The sequence below is a fragment of the Hemitrygon akajei genome, chromosome 16 (assembly GCF_048418815.1).
Source record: "Hemitrygon akajei chromosome 16, sHemAka1.3, whole genome shotgun sequence".
NCBI lineage: Eukaryota > Metazoa > Chordata > Chondrichthyes > Myliobatiformes > Dasyatidae > Hemitrygon > Hemitrygon akajei.
Genome location: NC_133139.1, coordinates 44,120,623 through 44,141,292, shown reverse-complemented (window position 1 = coordinate 44,141,292; position 20,670 = coordinate 44,120,623). Strand labels below are relative to the sequence as shown.

The 20,670-nt window shown below is 41.7% G+C and overlaps 1 protein-coding gene across 1 annotated transcript; it reads left to right on the top strand.

Annotated features, from left to right (window-relative positions):
- The first annotated feature begins 16,404 nt into the window (after positions 1–16,404).
- Positions 16,405–18,778, top strand: LOC140740382 (immunoglobulin lambda-1 light chain-like). Its single transcript, XM_073069524.1, has 3 exons — positions 16,405–16,500; positions 16,605–16,961; positions 18,091–18,778. Exons 1-3 carry the CDS (start codon positions 16,452–16,454, stop codon positions 18,411–18,413), a joined length of 729 nt encoding a protein of 242 aa, XP_072925625.1. The 5' UTR covers positions 16,405–16,451; the 3' UTR covers positions 18,414–18,778.
- Positions 18,779–20,670: the final 1,892 nt, after the last annotated feature.

Below are 20,670 nucleotides of genomic sequence, written 5' to 3'. Positions count from 1 at the left end.
CTCATGTGTGGCACCTTGTCAAAGACAGTCTGAAAATCCAAGTGCCAACCATCCACTGATTTTCCTTTGTCCATCCTGCTTTTTATTTCCTCAAAGAATTCCAATAGATTTGTGAGGCAAAACGTTGCCTTAAGGAAACAATGCTCACTTTGACCTATTTTCTTATGTCACTCCAAGTACCTGAGTCTACATCCTTAAAAATCAACTTCAATCAACTTCCCAAAACCTGAGGTAGGGGTAACTGGTCTGTAATTTCCTTTCTTTTGCCTCCCACCCTTCTTGAAGAGTGGGGTAACATTTGCAACTTTGCAGACCTACAAAAGCATGTAAAATGTATTCTTTCGTTTGCCTCTCCTTCCTGACAGTCTTACTACACACTAGTGTTGCTTGTAAAACAACAGTCAATATCACTCTTGTTCCCTTACCCCTATTAAATTGGCTTAAACACAAACCAACAGCGCTACCAAACATGTCAGGAAGGATATTGTTCCATCTGAGGTTCAGTGGTAACCCATCTCTTTTGTACAGGTCATGTATTCCCCAGAAGAGATCCCAGTCATCTAGAAATCTGAAACCCACCCCCACACTAGTTTTGAAGCCATACATTCATCTGCCAAATCATCCTATTTTTACCCTCAAGGATGTGTGGCACAGGCAGCAATCTAGAGATGTCTACCCTGGATGTCCTACATTTCAGCTTTCATCTGAGCTCTCTAAATTCTCTCCTCAGGATCTTCTCACTTTTCCTACCTATGTCATCGGTGCCAATATGTACCAAGACTTATGGCTGCTCACCTTCCCTCCTTAGAATGTCATGGACCGAACCTAAGATATACCTGACCCTGGTAACCAGGAGCAAGATACCATATGGGTGTCTCTATCGCAGGCACAAAATCTTGTGTCTAATCCTCTAAATAAGGAATCCCCTGTCACTACTGTGGTCTGCCTCTCCCCTCATTAGTGTTTGGACCACTTCCTTTCACATTATATGTCAATGATTTGGATGGGCAATCAATAGTTGTATTGTCAAATTTGTGGATGATAAAAATATAAGTAGAAGGGCAGGTCATGTTAAAGAAGCAGGGGAGTCTACAGATGAACATAGACAGATTAGGAGAATGGGTAAAGAATTGGCACATAGTGTAGGTAAGTGTATGGTCATGCACTTTGGTTGAAGGAGTAAAGGTGTAGACTATTTTGTAAATGGGGATACTAATCAAAAATCAGGTGCAAAAGGACTTGGGAGTCCTCGTGCAGGATTCTGTGAAGGTAAACTTGTAGGTTGAGTCAGTGCTATGTAAGGTAAATGTGAAGTTGGCATTCATTTTGAGAGGACTAGAATATAAACACAAGTATGCAATGCTGAGGTTTACAAGGCTTTGGTCAGATTGCATTTAGAGTACTAGGAGCTGTTTTGGGCCACATATCTAAGAAAAGATGTGCTGTCATTGGAGAGGGTCCAGAGGATGCTCATAGTTGTAGGTGTCATGTATCTGTTTACCGACTGTCTGTAGTGTATTTGTGTTGTGCATCCTCACTCTGGGTTAAGGTACTTTGTCACGTGGGTTTGGGTAGTAGTAGAAAGAAATAAACAGAGATACCTGTTCACCAGCGTGGCAGCAGAGTGAGGGATTGAGTTGGGAGTGCATATTTTTTTCTTGATCACTCATCTTCCCTTGATTTGTTCCAATTACGCTCACCTTGCTTGTCTTTGATTGAATTTGATATTACTACACTTGTCTTGTTTGACTCTGTTTTACATAAATTAAGGAAAAGTGAAATGAATTTATTTTGGTTTGTCATAAAGGATTAAGCATACCTTTTTGAGGTGGAATGTGGTACAATAATCCCTCATGTAGCCTCTCAGCAACTTTCAAGTTTGTTTCTAAGCAGTCATGACAATGAAAATGATTCCAGGAATGAAAGAGTTAACATTTAAGGAGTGCTTGATGGCTCTAAGCCTGTACTTGATGGAGTTTCGACAAGGAGTGATGAACTCATTGAAATCTTCAAATATACAAAGGATTAGAAAGAGTGGATGTGTTTTCTTAATTCCTAAATTGGAGGAGTCAATGACCAGATGGCATAGACTCAGAATAGAGTAAAATCCATTCAGGGCAGAAATGAATAGGAATTTGCTTAGCCAGAGGCTGATGAATCTGTGGAATCATTGGAACAGAGTGCTGTGAAGGACTGCTCATTAGGTATATTTAAAACAGGGGTAGATCGATTCTTGATTGGTTAGAGCATAAACAGTTACAGGGACAAGGCAGGGTTAATTCTGCTTCAGTGTCTTATTTTGGTTTACAATGTTCTGCAAACCTTTTAAATTCACCTTCCAAAGCCTCACATCTACTGGATTGAACTGCATCTGTCAATTCTCAGCCCAGTTCTGCATCCTGTATATGTCCTATTGCCAACTACGACAAATCTCCACACTCTCCACAACTTCACTACCCTTTTCGTCATCAACAATCTTACCAGCCCACCCTTTCACTTCCTGATCCAAGTCATTTATAACAATCACAAGGGGTAAGAACCCCTGAACAGATCCCCGTGGACAACAATTGTCACCTACATTCAGGCAGAAAACTCTCCTTCTAAAACAACCTTCTGCATTCCATGGGCAAGTCAATTCTACATACACATGGCCAGGTTTCCTTAGATCCTATACCTCCTGACTTCTGAATGAGGCTACCATGGAGAACATCAACAAACACTTTACTAAACTAAAAAAAGTCAATCTACACCACATTCATTACTCTAACTTCAACAATGTGCTTTGTCACATCCTCGAACAATTCATCCAAGCTGATGAGAATTGACTTGATCTTCACAAAGCCATGCAGACTATCCACAATCAGACTATGCTTTTCCAAATGCTGTCTTCAATGCTCATAAATCCTCTCTCCAATTATCTGAACAACTTGCAGGGTTCCTCCTAATATAGAGCAAAGTGCAGAAATGCAGACACAAAAACTGATTTAATGACACCAAATCTAAATAACTTTAATATTCAGAATTTAATTTTATGAATACTCATTGAAAATTCTAGTTTTAAATTCATTCAGTTTCAAATTATCCATTGGAATACAAACTCTGATTGGCTTACACAAGCATTGAAGAACATCTTTTAGTCAATATTACATGTTGCATTGAATTCCAGTCACTGAAAACCTATCAATTCTTTATCCATTTGGTTGTAATCAAATAACTTTCCAAAACTGGATAACCCATTAGAAGTCCAATCACAAACAAGAGAAAATCTGCAAGTGAATGAGTGAAGTGATTCAGCCAACTGACATGGAACAATTTGTGAGGCAATTGATGTTCTGACAAGCATCTCTGGAAAGAACCAGAGATATTATCCCTTTAACATCCAAGTACCATCAGCTAGAACAGATACTGTGATATTTGAGTCGACAGACAGCTGTAAGTGTCTTGTCTCATTTCTGGGCCATCCCCCTCCTTAAAATAATATCTCATTTCCTGTTGTTGCCACAGATGTTTGTTAATATCTCACCCTGAACAACCAAAAAGGTACTTTTGCAATTTTTGTTTTAAAATTAGAAAATTTAAGTTATTTGCTTCTCCTATTTTAACACAGCTTAATAATGTCTAATTTGAGATAGCGCTTTTTCTCACTGGATGCATGTTTTGTCCTTCTCTATTCATAATTCAATCCAAATTGATTAAGTTGATTTTTATACTGTCAACTGATTGGTGCAGGAACAACTCTCTGCAGCCATGCCTTAAAAAATCTTTTTCTGTACTATAATGAATGCACCTGACAGCCCCCCCCCACTAAAGTCCTTGTTTTATTTGAAGTAGTCAATAATCTCATGATAAATTTTGTCTATGGATAGAATATGAGCATATTAGTATTCTACTGTTTATTGATAACAAGTCTGAATGTGATAGTCAATGGCATCACGGTATCAGTACTACTGATAATGTCATTCCCAAGACTGTGAGTAGCTTAATTCACAGCTGAAATACTGGAAATAAACACACAGTAATTTTGTATAAAGTATAATTGAACTGTTCACTGGTATTTTTGCATCAGGTTTCTGTTTTAAATATTTTGCAGACAGCACTCTGATGTGAAGGCTATTTTTCAGCTCTTCTGGTGAAAAGGTGTCAATAATGGGACTTCTCATGTGTGTTATTCTACTCGGGCTTGAAAGGATTCGATACATCTACAGAGTCATAGGGTAAGGGTACTGGATCCCACTGTAGTGTATCAAAGGGAGTGGTTCACTGATATTGGGAGGTCCCATATAACCCCAGTGACTCTACGGAACTAAAGCAAATGAGGATACTGGGAAATATTAGACAATTATCTACCTTATTAACTACTTCAAATCAAGGAGGATTTCACTTGGAAGGGAGTTGCCAGGTTTGAGTTCACCCTCTGAATCAGACGTTGACATTAGGGGTACCTAAACAATTCAGTGTCACAGAATGAGTACCTGAGGAAATGAAGCCATTTGGCCTGTAGACCTCAGAACAGCTTGATGTAGGAACACTCCAGCAAATCCAATCCCTCTGTGCTCCTTCCATAACCGTTGAAATATAGACAGCTATCTTATTGCACTCTAAGGATTCCAAATGAATCTCTCTGTCATCACTGGCAATGCATTCTCTTGTCACTCACTGTGTGAGGAAGATTATCTTCATGTCACTTTTGCCATTCCCGTCATTTCATATCCCCTAGTTCTTGTATCTCTTCTCATGAGAACAACTTCTCCCTTTCTATTCTGTTTGTTATTCTGTTATTTTAATTTCTACTGTCAAATATTACCAGCCTTGCCTATACATCCGTACATCTAGAGCTCCTCACAGTTTAGTTATTCATTCATTTCTCCATCAGCCCTTAATTGTCTGACCTGTCCCTGAGAAAGTGGTGATAAGTTGCCTTCTTCAACTTCTGTTGTGCCTCTATTGTTGTGCCCCCATGGTGGTGTTGGATGGGGAGACCCACTGACAATGAAGGTCCAACAATATATTTTAATGTCAGGATGGTGGGTGACTTGGAAGTGAACCTGCATGTGCTGGTGCTCCCTGGCACATTCTGCCCTTGTTATCATGGTAGTAGAGCTCACAAATTTGGCAAATGATTTTGGAGTAATCTGAGTAAGTAACGACAGGACATTTTGTAAATGGATCACATTGGTGACAAGTAGAGTGCCAATTAATTGGTCTCCCTTATCTTGTACAGTGTTGAGATTTTGGAATGTTGTTGTAGGTATATTCATCTCCACAAGAGGAGAATATTGCATCCTTCTCTTCCCTTAGGCCTTAGAAAAGGTGAAAAGGCAGGTGAATTAGTTTTTGCTTTGCTCTTGTAACAGCCATATTCATTTTGCTGATCCTTTTGAATTGATAATCAATGGTGATCCCCAAGGCATTGGGTGTAGTTGGCTTAGAGATGTTGATGGCAATAAATGCCGAGGACTGGATGTCATACACATATTTGTTGGACATGATCCCAGTCCAGCACCTCTGTGATGTGAATATTACTTGGCATTTATCAGCCCATGCCAGATTGCTGTCTGAACCCAGAGAGCGAATGTAATCCTTGCTCAGATTCTCTCTTAGTATCTTACCTCTTACCTTATTCTAATGTCTTCTCATTGTAGGCACTCATTCAATTGGAAAAATATTCTTAATATCCATCCATCTATTATACTGATAATTATGTACACCAATTTTAGAAAATTCTCTCCTATTCTGCATTTAAAAATAAAACTATTAAAAGCTACAAATAAAATTATGTGGATTCCAGTTAATTAACCCATCGGTTAATTAGGGTAGCTGCTTGTTTGGGATTACTTTTGAAAAACATAAACCAAACTTTTAAAAAATAGCATAGATACCCTTGGTTTTAGTTGGGACAGTATTCGACTTAATTGGGATAGGACACTGCATTGAACTATTTTTAACCAGCATCAGTCACATGCATGTCTTGTGGCCATTAAGTACTAAATTGTGGTGAGAGTGAACAGATTTAAAATAGCATCACCTGCCTGTGTTTATGTTCAAAATATAGTGATTTTTGTCACTGATAGCTGGTGAGTAGTAAGCAGTAAAGCAATCCATTACTGTTTTGCTTACTTGGCTTGGAGGTGCCAAATGCAACCAGGAGTGACAAAGGAACAATGTCATTACTTCAACAAGTTAGGGCCTACAAAGAATGTGAAGATATAAACAGATAGATTGAACGTTGAAATGAAAATAAATATTTGTTGGATGTAATCATTAAAGCATTGTATGAAGACAGTCCATTATCTGTATTAGGTGTCAGCGCTGATTTTGCTCATTTATAGTTAATCAAAAGGACATGGCAGCATACACTGGATTATTTCCTCCATCAATAACTATTAGAAACTAATATTTATTTAATACAGCTGAAGTAGTTTTGAATGTCTTCAAATTTATTCTGCATTTCATTTAAATACATTACCTATTATGCAGATAAATGATATTTGATTTTTTAAACATTTTTAATGATTTCCATGAAACATCCGCTAATTGGTCCACCATGTACTGTTCTTGATGCATCCCAATTAACTGGTACCCAATGTATTCCTTTATTTTCAGTAATTAGAGTAAAAAAAATTCATCAATAAGTTCAGAGAGACATTAACAGTGCAACTATTCAGTACTTCAGAGCTTTTTCACCTTTCAGTGGGATGGATGGGCAGAGCAGTGATTATCAGTTTCTCAACATTAGACTCAATGTCACTCAGAAGCTGACTCAGAACCCCATGTTCAGTAATTTGTGGTCTATTTCATTGCTTTGAAAGACATTAAGCGACTGCACTGAAACTGCACATCAATTAATATGATGTTGTAAATAAAGAACATCTTGACCTTTTTCAACTGTGCAGGATCGCATTCAGTGATCTCTTTCTGCAGCCAAAACTCTTGCTATGAACCTCAGCTTCAGCTCAAAATTTTATAGTGAGATCAATTCTCCCTTCATCCTTCCTGTTAATTGCTAGTATTCAGGACTGGGCAATAAATCCATAGGATTTGGGGTGGGAGAATATATTGAAATCTCTGTGATATGTCTTCATGTAGCTCACCCAGGTGGGCACAGCATACTTGAAGTTCATCATCTGGCATTCTTTCTTTCTCTTCCACACAGAGAGGCTTGGAAATTGGAAAAGGTCATGATGATCAATGTTGAACTTAAATTAGATTAATGGAGAAAAATGTGATGATGAATAATTTCACTTTGTTAAGATTCACATCATTTTCTTGCAAATGAAGACTGATTTCATTAACTTACTTCCTGACATACTGCCTGTTATGTTGCTGGTGCTGTGGGCAATGAAGGTCTTCAGTCTCTGTGTATCATTGACCACATTCTCTACTGTGTCCCAGGTGTGGTTCAGGGTCCTCATTTCTGCCTCTATGGTGCAGCTTCAAGTTCTCTATAGTCTCTTGGATTCCTCCACATTTCAGGGATCCAATGAAGTTCTGTCTTGATGATGGAGTTGGCCTCTCGTCTCATAACATGTCCAATTCATCTCCAGTTTCCTCATGAAGATGGTGGCCATGACCTCCTGATGACACTGAAGGAATAGGGTGTGGTTGGAGATCTTCCTTGGCCAGAAGATATGCAGGATGATGCAGAGACCAGATGCCTTGATACGAGGAAGAGATTCTACATTGAGGGATATGGTCTCAGTATTTTTCTGGCTGATTCTAAGTCTAACCTGTCCACCAAAGGTACACTGGGGTCTGAGTTTTTTCTTGCAGTTTCTGGTGCGTATGTGATAGTAATGTCTGGTTATCCGCAAAACCAAAGTCTTCTAAAGGAGAGAATAATGTCCACCTGATGCCTCTCTGCTTATCTTTCATTGTTTGCCTCATAGCCCAGCCAATCACCAGGTTAAAGAATATTTCGAACATTACACAGCCTTGCCTGTCTTGATTTAAATGCTCAAATGCAGTCCCAAAATGTGTAGGTGAAATTAGCATAGACATTCTGGATAAACTGGATAACTTTGGAAGGGATCCTGTATGATCTGAAAATTTGCCAGAGTCTCTACTAGCAGATGCTATCAAAAGCCTTCTCAAGGTCACAAAGTTTACATACATTTGTTTCTGCCACTCTTCTATGATAATATGTAGCATGAAGATCTGGTTGACACAGCATCTGTTCTTACTGAAGCCAGCTTGCTCCTTCCTCAGACACATGACGACTGCATGTGTAATCCATTGGACAATGATTCCGGTAAGTATCTTGCTGGGCACTAACAAACGTGTGGTGCCATGCCAGTTGTTGCAATTATTTAGCGTTCCTTTTTCGGGGATCGTAATAATACTCCTTTTGTCTATTTCTTGGGTACATGTCCCAAAGTCCAGATTATAGCAAAAAGTGGTTGTAGGATGGCTGCTGCAACTTTTGATTTTGTTTGAACAGTTCAGATTTCAAATTGTGATGTCCTGGAGCTTTGCTATTCTTTATTAATTTAATTGCAGCAACAATCTCTTCTTTCTTGTGCGGATCTGTGTTGATGTCCAGGCCCACTGCTGCCTCTTTTATGTCAGGTTCCTCATTTAGAGGTGATCTATTCAGTAATTCTCTGAAATTCTCTTCCCATCATGCTTCTTTCTCTTTCCCAGATGTGAAAAGCAGACTATTCTTATCTCTCCTGGGACCACTGGATGTCACCCTGAACCTACCAATTTTTAAATCTTGTCTATATTTCCCTGATCGCATTGATTGGCTACTGCTTTGGATTCCTCTGCAGGGGCTTCCACGTGGAATCTTTTATTCTTTCTTACAAGACTCCTAACTTTCTTATTAGATTCTGTGTATGCTAGTTGAAGTTTCAGCTATATCAGCAATTTATTTAAATCTAACATATACTTTATTTTCCATTTTTTTTCTCAGGCTGTCTGTGTTTAGAGCCATATCAATTCTTTGTTCTTCTTTCCAGCTCTGTATCCTAGAGAAGCCTCACTGTGCTCCTTGAAGACTGGGACGATCCAGTTCCATATTGCTTCAATGTTTTCTACTGACACATCCTCATTAAGGTCTTGTAAGGCCTGGAAGTTGTTCATAAACTGAATGGTAAAGGCATATCTCACATTAATCACCATAACATCTTTGTATATGAGTTCTTGTCCCAGAGCTTCTCAGTTTGATTTTCATCACTGCTACAACAAAATGGCAATCACTTCCTGTATCTGCTCCTCTCTTCACCTTTAGATCCTGCAAGGATCGTCTCCACATACCATTGATTATCAAATGGTCAATCTGATTCCTGTCATGTCCACCAGATGAGCACCATGTCAGTTTGTGGATTTCATGGTGTGGAAAGAAGGTCCTTCCTATGAGCAGATTGTTAATGGTACAGCGTTCCACCAGTCTTTCACCATTGTTATTCATTGTTCCATATCCATATGTGCCCATGGCCCAAATGAAGTGCGAGGTATATTGCTGACTTTGGCTTTCAGATCCCCCATGATGATGATTCTACCTCTAATTGCAGCAGTTGTAGAAAACATCCTTTTCTTCAATGTCACTATAGCTAGCTGGAGCATAGCATTGGATCACAGTTACATTCATATGCTTCCCTTTCAGTCTGACTCTAATCAGCCTACTGTTGATTTGCTGTCACTCCTGCAAGCACTTCCCAATGGGTTTTTTCAAAATGACTGCTACACCAAAATGATGCTGAATGTCTTCCTTTCCTGAGCCTAAAACTGTTTGACCAGTTGCTGCCATGAGTCTTCCAGACCCTGTCCATTACACCCAGTATATGTAGATTGTAACAATGCATTTCTGCAGATATTTGTTCCAGCTTGCCAGTATTGTACATGCTTTGTACATTCCAGAAAGTAGTATTGGTCTTTGTGATGTTCAGTGTTTCCTTCATTGTGCCAGTGGGTTCCTCCCAGTTTTCATTACTTCCAGACATAGAAATCACAGGTGGAGACTCAGGAATACTGTCACACAGAGATATAGAAGGATTCTTCATTGTTGTTTCCATAACAATTTTTTGACCAGTCGGGTTTGTAGGCACTGAGCAGAACCCCTTAATCTGGAGGAGAGGTAGACCACTATTAGTCTACCCTCTACTCTTTGATCTGTTTGCCATGGATGCCCCAGCAAGAGCCAAAGCCCAAAGCTTTGACTCCAGCCAACATAGATGTCCAGGTCATTGAAGCAAACAAGCCTTCAAACCCCATAATCTGCTGAGTACCTCCTGGATTTTGTATGTGTGTTGCTCAAACAAAGATTTGGTCTTTTGAGAACACTTTTCTCACCTCAGACCCTTAAAAAGATCATTTGAAATGTTTGGAACAATATAACCCCTTAGAGATCAATAACTTTGTTGGATAAGATTCAAAAGTTTAGGTACACTAATCATGTATTGTGGAGCTTCATGCACTTCCCCATAATCTGCCTTTTGCAAAAAATGTTATTTCTGCTCTCCTGATTCAGTTTTTTGTGCAACTTTTACTCTCCCATGCACTGGTTTTGTTTGCTCTCCCTTACACTGTATTCTCTTTCTATTCTTCCTCTGGAAAATTCCCATGAGGACACTGGACCGAACTCTGGTTCTTCTGTCTGGCCTTAAGAAGGCATTAAGAAGAGGGACGCCTCACGTCTTAATAAGCTGGTTAGGAAGGCGGGCTCTGTCATGGACAAAGTACTGGAAAGTATAACATCGATAGCAGAGCGAAGGGCGCTGAGTAGGCTATGGTCAATTATGGAAAACCCTGAACATCCTCTACATAGCACCATCCAGAGACAGAGAAGCAGTTTCAGCAACAGGTTGCTATTGATGCAATGCTCCTCAGACAGGATGAAGAGATCAATACTCCCCAATGCCACTCGGCTTTACAATTCAACCGCCAGGAGTAAGATATGTTAAAGTGCCGGGGTTAGGACTCAATTAGGACGTAATTAGTTTTGCTACAATAAGTGTATGGGACATTGGAAAAAATGTTGAATTTCCCCATGGGGATGAATAAAGTATCTATCTATCTATCTATCTATCTATCTAGACTGACTGCACCTCCCCATGATTTGTAGTCAATCACCTATGTTTCTACAGTCTCCCTCCTGATCTATTTATCCAGACAAGTATTTAGCTCCTCTATCCTGCATTTTTGAATCCTATAGAGTAAAGCAAAGGAAGTAATCTTGGAATCACCACAACTGATTTCATGCTTCTTACACTAACGTTCAATTCCATAAGAACATAATATATAGAAGCAAAATTAGACCATTGGCCCATCAAATCCACTCCACCATTTCATCGTGACTGATCCAATTTTGTTCTCAGACCAGTCTCTTGCCTTCTCTCCATATCCTTCATGCCCTCACTAATTAAGATTCAACCAACCTATGCCTTAAATATATATAATGACGTCCTCCACAGCTGTCTGCGGCAAAGAATCCCACAGATTCACCAATCTCTGGCTAAAGAAATTCCTTCTCACCTCCGTGCCAAAAGGACACACTTCTATTCTGAGGCTGTGTCCTCTGGTCTTTGACTCTCTCATACACTATCAAGGCCTTTCATCATTTAATAGATTTCAATAAGGTCACCCCTCATTCTTCTGAATTCCAGTGAATGCAGGTGCTGAGACATCAAATTATCTGTATATGACCTGATATCATTTTTGTGAACCTCCTTTGAACCTTCTCTAGTTTCAACACATCCTTTCTAAGATTAGGGGTGCCACACTGCTCACAATATGCTAAATGAGGCCTCACCAGTGCTTTATAAAGTATCAAATTTACCTCCCAGCTTTTAAATCGTAGTCCTTTTGAAATGAATGCTAATATTAATTGGCCTTCCTCACCAAAGATGTTACCTGCAAATTAACCTTCAGGGAATCTTGCTCAATGTCTCCCAAGGCCCTTTGCACCTCAGTTCCATGGTATTTTCTCTCCATTTAGAAAATAGTCAACTGTTTCATTGCTTCTACCAAAGTGCAGGACCATACAGTTCCTAACACTTTATTCCAACTGCTATTTCGTTATCCATTCTCTGAATCAGTCTAAGTCATTCTCTAGCTTCTGTACTTGCTTAAATCTACCTGCTACTCCACCTATCTTCATACTGTATGCAAACTTTAGAACAACAGCATCAATTCCATCAGCCAAATCATTGACATATATTGTAAAAAGAATCGGTCCCAACAGAGACCCCTGTGGAACACCAGTAGTCCCAGTAGCCAGCCAGTAAAGGTTCCATTTAATGCCACTCTTTACCTCCTCCCAACCAGCCACTGGTTTATCGATGTTACCATCTTTCCTGGAATACAATGACCTCATAGCTTTTTAAGAGCTGCATGTGAGGCACCTTGTTTAAGGCCTTCTGAAAATCCAAGCACACAGCATCAACTGATTTACCATTCTCTATCCTACTTGTTATTTCTTCAAAGAATTCCAATGTATTTGTCCGGCAAGATTTTCCCTTAATGAAACCATTCTGTTTTATCATGTGTCTCTAAGTACCCCAAAACCACTTCCTTATCAATTGACTCCAACATCTACCCAGCCTCTGAGGTGAGACTAACAGGCCTATAATTTCTCTTCTTCTGCCTCTCTCCCTCCTTGAAGAACAGAGTGACATTAGCAATATTCCGGTCTTCCAGAACCATTCTAAAATCTAAATATTCTTGAAAGATCATTACAAATGCCTCCCCTTTCAGAACTATTGATTGTACACCATCTGGTCTCTGTGACATATATCTACCTTCAGACCTTTCAGTTTCTCAAGAGCCTACTCTAGAGTTATGGTAACTTCAAACCCTTCATGAGCCCTGACACCTGGAACTTTTATCATTCTGCTAGAGCCTTCCAAAGGGAAGACTGATGCAAAACACTTATTCCGTTCATCCCCCATTTTATTGTTCCCTATTACTACCTCTCTAGCACTGTCTTCAAGTGAACTGATGTCCACAGTTACCTCTCTTTTGCACGTTATGTATCAGCAGAAAATTTGGAATCCTCTTTAATATTATTGGCTAGCTTAATTTCATACGCTATCTTTACCTTCTTTGTGACATTTTTGGTTGCCTTCTGTTGAATTTTAAAAGCTTCCCAATCCTCTGACCTCCCACTAACTTTTGCTTTATTGTATACCCAATCTTTAGCTTTTATATCAGCTGTGACCTCTCCTGTTAGCCACAGTTGTTTCATCTTTCGTTTCGAATAAATCTTCCTCTTTGGGATATACAATTCCTATGCCTCTGAAATTGTTTTCAGAAATTACAGCCATTGCTGCTTTGCCGTCATCTCTGCCAGGATTCTTTTTCAATAAATTCTGGCCTGCTCCGCTCTCATTCCTCTGTAATTTATTTTAATCCACTCTAGTACTGACATATCTGACATTAGCTTCTCCTTTTCAAAATTCAGGGTGAATTTGATCATATTACGATCACTTTCCCTTCAGTCTTGTTTTACCTTAAGCTGTCTAATCAATTCCGGTTCACAGTACAACACCCAATCCAGGATAACTGATCCTCCAGTGGGTTTACCAAGGAGCTGCTCTAAAGAGCCATCTTGTAGGCAATATAGAAATTCCTCCTGCACCAACATAATTTTCCCAATACACCTGAATATTAAAATTCCCCATGAATATTGTTACATTTCCTATGTTGCATGCATTTTCTATCTCCCACTATAATTTGTAAGCCACATTGTTACTGTTGTTTGGGGTTCTGTACACAACTCCCAGCAGAGTCTTTTAACCCTTACAGTTCCTTAGCTCTATCCACAATGATTCAATACCTTCCAACCCCGTGTCACCGCTTCCTGATGATTTGATTTCATTTTTAATCAGCAGAACAAAGCCTTCCAGCCTTTCCTTTCGATACAATGTAGTTATTAAGCTCCCAGCTATGACCTTTTTTCAAACATAATTCAGTGATGCCCTCAACATCATCCCTGCCAATCTGCAACTGTGCTGCAAGTTTACCTACCTTATTCTGCATTCAAATACAACATCTTCAGTCCTGTATTCACACTTTTCAATTCTGTCTGTCTTTTTTTTGTTGCGACTCATTCTCTTGACGCCAATTTTGCCCCATCAACATCCTCTCCTCACTACACATGGCCTCTATCTGTAAACCTGTTACCTCATCTCCAGCACGAGTATCCATCTTTCCTAGGAAACCTGTAGCATAGAAATATACACAGCTCAGGACATTTGTTGCACCATGCTCAACATTTTGATTCTAAACTTTGTCTGAGTGTTCACCAATATCTGCCTCCAGAACCTCTCCACTTAATGTTCTGGCACTCTGGTTCCATTCCAACTGGCTTCAATTCTGACTGCATTCAGTCATAAAGCATGGAAAGAGACTCTCCAGCGCACTGTGCCTGTGCTTTCCCTCAGGCCCCGATTTACACCAACCCCGCACTAATCCCTTTTCATTCTTCTCTATTCCCTTCAAATCCTGACACTCATCTGCAACCCTGGGCCAATTTACACTGGCGAATTACACCACAAAGCTAAATATCTTGGAAATGGTTGAAGAAATTGGTACCCCTTCATTCTCCCCATCCAGGATTTTCCAGTTTAATCACTGAACAGGGTATAGTGACCGGGACACCATTGAGACAACATATGCCCTGAATCATGTCTGTGCCACAGTAAACTCAAGTGACCACTAACTTTAAGAATCTTCTCTCTTGTTCCTCTGCAGATCATTTTACTCTCTCCCTGCACAATGGATCCACTTGCACAACGGGAACAAAAGACCATATGTTCATCCTCTACCCAGGAGAAGACTCCCAATCAGTATTCTGAATATCATACAGTCAGGGAGCAGTGTATCATTAGGGGAATCCTGGGGCCAATCTGTCTGCTCGTCAGGCTGTATGGCGATCACCCAGTCTCCCACTATCTTCATTAACTTTAGCCGAAGGATGAGCACCTCCAACAACCTGCTGCACATGAAACATTCAGCCTTGGGCAAGGACTATTGTTGCTCGAACACGAAACACCAGAGACCCAGCTGCTCCAGCTGGCAACACCTCCTGTTCCTTTTATCAGACTATCTCAAGGAACAGGTGAAGACGACACTCAAAGCAAAATTACTATGCAATGACTCGTTGCCTGAATCCCCCCTCCCCAACTCCACCCACCTAAAAATGTTGTTGATTCCCTTGGATATTTGTTGATCACACGTGCGTATGGAAACTCAATGGGACCCGTCAGCCGAGTGTATGATGTGGGGTTGGAGACTGACATAGACGGGTAATGATTTATTTGTTTAGTTATTTAGAGAGACAAAGGAATAGGCCCTTCCAGCCCAAGCAACCTATTTAACACTAGCCTAATCAAAGGAACATCTACAATGACCAGTAAACCTACCAACCTGTGCGTCCTTGGAATGTGGGAGGAAACCGGAGCACCCGAAGGAAATGTACGCACTCACGAAGAGAACGTAGAATCTCCTTACAGCCAGTGCCAGAAATAAACGTTTTACACAAGATCGCCCCAAGCTTTAATTACGTCGTGCTAACCACTACGCTGCCATCGTGCCTATGATGAGAGCCTCCCTCTCCCAAAGGATTAATACCGATTACTTTTTATTTCAACTCCAGGGAAGAAACTGTATAAATATTCACAATTATGATTGTGATATTCAGTGAGATAAACTTTTAAAAGTACACAAAAATATGGCACGATATCCACTCATGTGGCTCCCTCTGGAGATTCCTCTTTAATTGATCAAGAGACTTTCCAGCCTGTGCAGTTTTAACTTTGGCTGCACCGACTACAATGCAGTACTGCTGGACTGCACAGTCGGCAGCGTTAATCAGTCTTCCACTGAGCTTCCAGCAACACTTCGTGTGTGTCCGCAACCTGTAGATCTGAGGGTTGTCTGTTACACATTTGCTGGGGACAAATGAGGACACGGACCTTTGTATCAGCCGCTTTCTGTACAAATGTGGGAGATATCGGACACAGAACAATCTGTTCACACACTTTAGTTTTATCAACTGATCTGCTCTTTGCCGCCAGTGGCACCGCCTCATACTGATGGTGTGAGACGGTGAATAGGAAGGTTTCAAATCCGTTGTTCTAGTTGATCAGAAACAAGAGAAAATCTGCAGATGCTGGAAATCCGAGCAATACCGGAGGAACTCAACAGGAAAGGCAGCATCTTGGGAAAGAGTGAATAGAGATCGAAAGCGTGAATCCGGCGGAGGATAGAGAATTACCAAAGGGTTTCGGCCCGAAACGGCGATGGTACTCTTTTCCTAGATCCTGCCTGGCCTGCTGAGTTCCTCGAGAATTTTGTGTGTGTTGCTCTGGTTGGTCAGTGTGAGTCGCCCTGATTTGCATGGGTTTCCTCCCTGGTATGAACGGCTCTATAAATAGGTACCATTGGTGACGGCGGCCACAGTCTGTCACAGATCCATCGGCTGAAGGGACGTAGGAAGCTGACGGACAGCAATGATACGGACGTTGTGCTTTTCCTGGTCTCTGGTCATGTGGCTGGGCTGTAAGTACAGGCAGCATGACTGCACCGCCAGCGTTTGTTGATGTGGGCTTTAGGGTACACATTAAACAGTCAATGCTTAAAGCTGAATTCCTGTTTTTTTACAGCTGGAGAATCCCAGACTCTGACTCAGTCTCCGACCGTGTCGGTGAGTCCAGGAGCTACTGCCGCGCTGGAATGTAACATCGGAACAAAGGATGGGGAATATGTATATTGGTACAAGCAGACACCGGGAACAGCCCCACAATGGATCCTGTACTACCATCACTCGCTCAGCGCCCCGACCTATGGGTCTGGCTTCAGCAGCGACCGTTTCACGTCGACAGTCAACAGCGCCGGCACCGTTTACCAGTTAAACACAAAAAATGTGGAGATGAATGACGCTGCCGTCTATTACTGCGGAAAGTGGTTTTCATCGCTCAATGGCTTCTTGTTCGGCCCAGGGACCAAGCTCTTTGTCACAGGTAAGTGACAGGGAAAGCCCGCCTGCAATTACTAGCTGCATGAACATGGTCACCTGGCGATTAATAACTTATACGTTATTATTACTTCGCGAATTTGATAATGAAAACGCAAATTTAGGATCCAGTCATGCCACGTACCGTGGGTCGATGAAGCTGTGTTAAGTGAATATAGAGTTGTGTGTGAATCATATTTAAACAAGCTCTCTTTTCAGTTGTGTTTTCTCTCTGGTGTTGTATGTTGTGTCCCTGGCATCTGCACTTTCTGAAATTGACCGCCCGACTTTATGTTTGCGCGGTTTCAATCCTATCAGTTTGGCCGCTTTTGCTCTGGTTTGTTGGAAGCCAGCGTAAGGAGTTTCAGCTTCTCAGAATGAGGCCCGAGTTATCACTGGGGATATGATGTAGACCACGGTTGTCAAGAAAACAGAACTACAAGTTTCAAATTATTGTATGAGGATGTTATCGTGAAACCTCCCTCCAACTTTCACTGAACTTCCAATTCTCCATTTGGGTAGAAAAGTCCTGCAGATACCCATCCAATTGCCTCGTCCTTCCCTCCTCTCTCCTGCCACCTTTTCAATTGAGCACTGCTCCTTTTGGGGTATGGCCGCTCAGTGATTCCGGTCGCTACACAGACTCAGGCCAGAGCTTTGGGTCTGGGGAGAATCCCACCTTCCTTCGCCCACAGTAATTGCTTCCGCATCGTCACAGTGTGACTTCCCTAAACCAGCTCTGTGAAAGTCAGGACCACGCACATGTTGCCCTGCACTCTGGGTAAGCGCAGAAATAGATTTACTCTCATTACAGCTGTGGGTGATACGGGTGGGAGGGCCCGCATTGGTGATTAGTGGATGGAGCAAAGGGAAGGAACGAGTCACTGTTGGCACAGGCCGAGGAAGATCCCAACAGCTGGAAGTGATGTGACCGAACTGGTGATGCTGTAATCCAGCGACTCTGCAGGATTTGGCCACAAACGTCCAGTTCTTCAGTATTGACTAAAATGCACTGCCCTTCTTGAAAGGCACCGTTCTTGAAAGCTGAAATCTTTTTCTCGCACTATCATCCAACTGTGAAAATATCGCGAGATATTCATTGACCTGAAACATGTCTCCTCTTGTTCCCGATCCAGATCAGCAGCTCCCCGACCCTTCAGTGAAACTGCTTGGGCCGTCAGCCGAGGAGATCTCCGCCAAAGGAACAGGCACCTTAGTTTGCCTGGTCAGTAAGCTGTCAGTGGGCTTCCCTGTCGTCAGTTGGACAGTGGACGGGAGTCCGACCAGCCGTGAGGTGAAAACCAGCGCAGTGAGTCGGAACACGGACAGAACTTTCAGTCTCAGCAGCTACCTGACGGTGCCCGGCACAGACTGGAGTAGTGGCAAGATATACTCCTGCGTGGTTAATCTAGGAGCGGCTTCGACAACATCCGCAACAGTCACACAGACCAACTGTTAAAAAAGAGCGTGGCCTCGTATTTGTTTGCTTCGAACAGATTTTTTTTGCATCTTTCACCTCCCTCTACCACTCTCTTCACTGTACTCCGAACTCTGACCAGAGTTCTGTGGTTTCCATTGTGTTCTTATAATATTTGCACCCGAGGCTGATTTTGCTCCGTTTCATTCTCCGAGAAGCTACGTGGGGTAAAAGTGGCCTTTTACTTGTCATCATTAGAAATATCAGCTGGTGAATAGTTTTCTCTGTTACCAGGGATGGATCTGATTGAAGTTATTCATGAGTCTGTTAATGATTTCTCAGCAGTATCAGACTGACAGGTGGCAACGACTATAAACTGCTAATAAAGATATTCAGTGCAGGAATGATTTCCGTGTCTGAGTCTTTTACTCTTGTAGGCGCTTAACATTCTCATTTGGGCGGGAGGAGGGAGGAGACTCGCGCAGGCTGAACGGCTCCTACAAAGGAAGTCCGGCAATCTGAAATGCCACAGTCTTGCAGTTGGTGGAGAAGGGAAGGAGGGGCCGAGGGAGGGAAGAAGAGAAGGAGGGAGCGGTGGAGAGAGGAAGAGAGTGTGAGACATCGACAGAGAAACAGACAGCCCTGGGGGTAGATGGAATTGTTGAGGTGAGAAGAAGAGACTTCTAAGCGAACAGAAAGGAGGTCGGAGTGGGGAGGGATGGCTCTTCCTCCGTGTCCTTGTACCGATTTCCAACTCCGGCACTAGTCGTGACCCAGCATAAGAAAAGATCCCAACATACAAAACATTTGTGCCGATTCCGATGAAGGCATAGAAAATAACATCAGCAAATTTGCTGATGATAGTAAGCTGGGTGGCAGTGTGACATGTGATGAGGATGTTAGGAGAATTCAGGGTGACTTGGATAGGCTGGGTGAGTGGGCAGATACTTGGCAGATGGCGTTTAATGTGAATAAGTGTGAGGTTATCCACTTTGGGAGTAAGAACAGGAAGGCAGATTATTATCTGAATGGTGTAGAGTTGTGTAAGGGAGAAATACAAAGAGATCTCGGAGTCCTTGTTCATCAGTCACTGAAAGGGAAATGAGCAAGTGCAGCAGGCAGTGAAGAAGGCTAATGAAATGTTGGCCTTTATTACAAAGGGAATTGAGTACAAGAGCAAGGAAATCCTCTTGCATTTGTACAGAGCCCTGGTGAGACCACACCTGGAGTATTGTGTACAGTTTTGGTCTCCAGGGTTAAGGAAGGACATCCTGGCTGTAGAGGAAGTGCAGCGTAGATTCACGAGATTAATTCCTGGGATGTCTGGACTGTCTTACGCAGAGAGGTTAGAGAGACTGGGCTTGTACACGCTGGAATTAAGGAGATTGAGAAGGGATCTGATTGAAACATATAAGATTATTAAGAGATTGGACAAGATAGAGGCAGGAAATATGTTTCAGATGCTGGGAGAGTCCAGTACCAGAGGGCATGGTTTGAGAATAAGGGGTAGGTCATTTAGGACAAAGTTAAGGAAAAACTTCTTCTCCCAGAGAGTTGTGGGGGTCTGGAATGCACTGCCTCGGAAGGTAGTGGAGGCCAGTTCTCTGGATGCTTTCACGAAGGAGCTAGATAGGTATCTTATGGATAGGGGAATCAAGGGATATGGGGACAAGGCAGGAACCGGGTATTGATAGTATTTGATCAGCCATGATCTCAAAATGGCGGGGCAGGCTCGAAGGGCCGAATGGTCTACTTCTGCACTTATTGTCTATTGTTAATACCATTCAAGTCCCCTTGGCCGAATAATTTCCCGTGGGACATTTCCAGGCTGCGGTATCATTTTGTTTTCACAGACAAAGGGCTTTTCCACCATTAACTACTCTCGGGGATGTAGACTAGTATTCACACTCATTTCTCCAAACATTGTTGTGGACAGGTCCCTTTGTCCTTTCTCAAATCATTCGCACATTACAGACCAATATCTCGCAAACCTCCATTGTGTGTTACACATTTAGCATATACTAAAAATGAATCAATTTTAAACTTTTCCCTACACTCCAGCCGTTGATTCCTTTGGTAGATTAGACATGAGCAAAATACAGGTAGCAACTATAATATAATCGTTTAAACAGTGGAATTAACATACTGTAATAGGCATAATAAGGGTATTCGGTTAAATGAACTGCTGAGCAAGCACAACATATAGTACTACTATAGAAATTTATCTTGGGAAGGTAAGCCAAAAGTGTATTTAAAGTTTGTAAGTCAGTTTCCACAAAAGTGTCGGGGCGACCGTAAA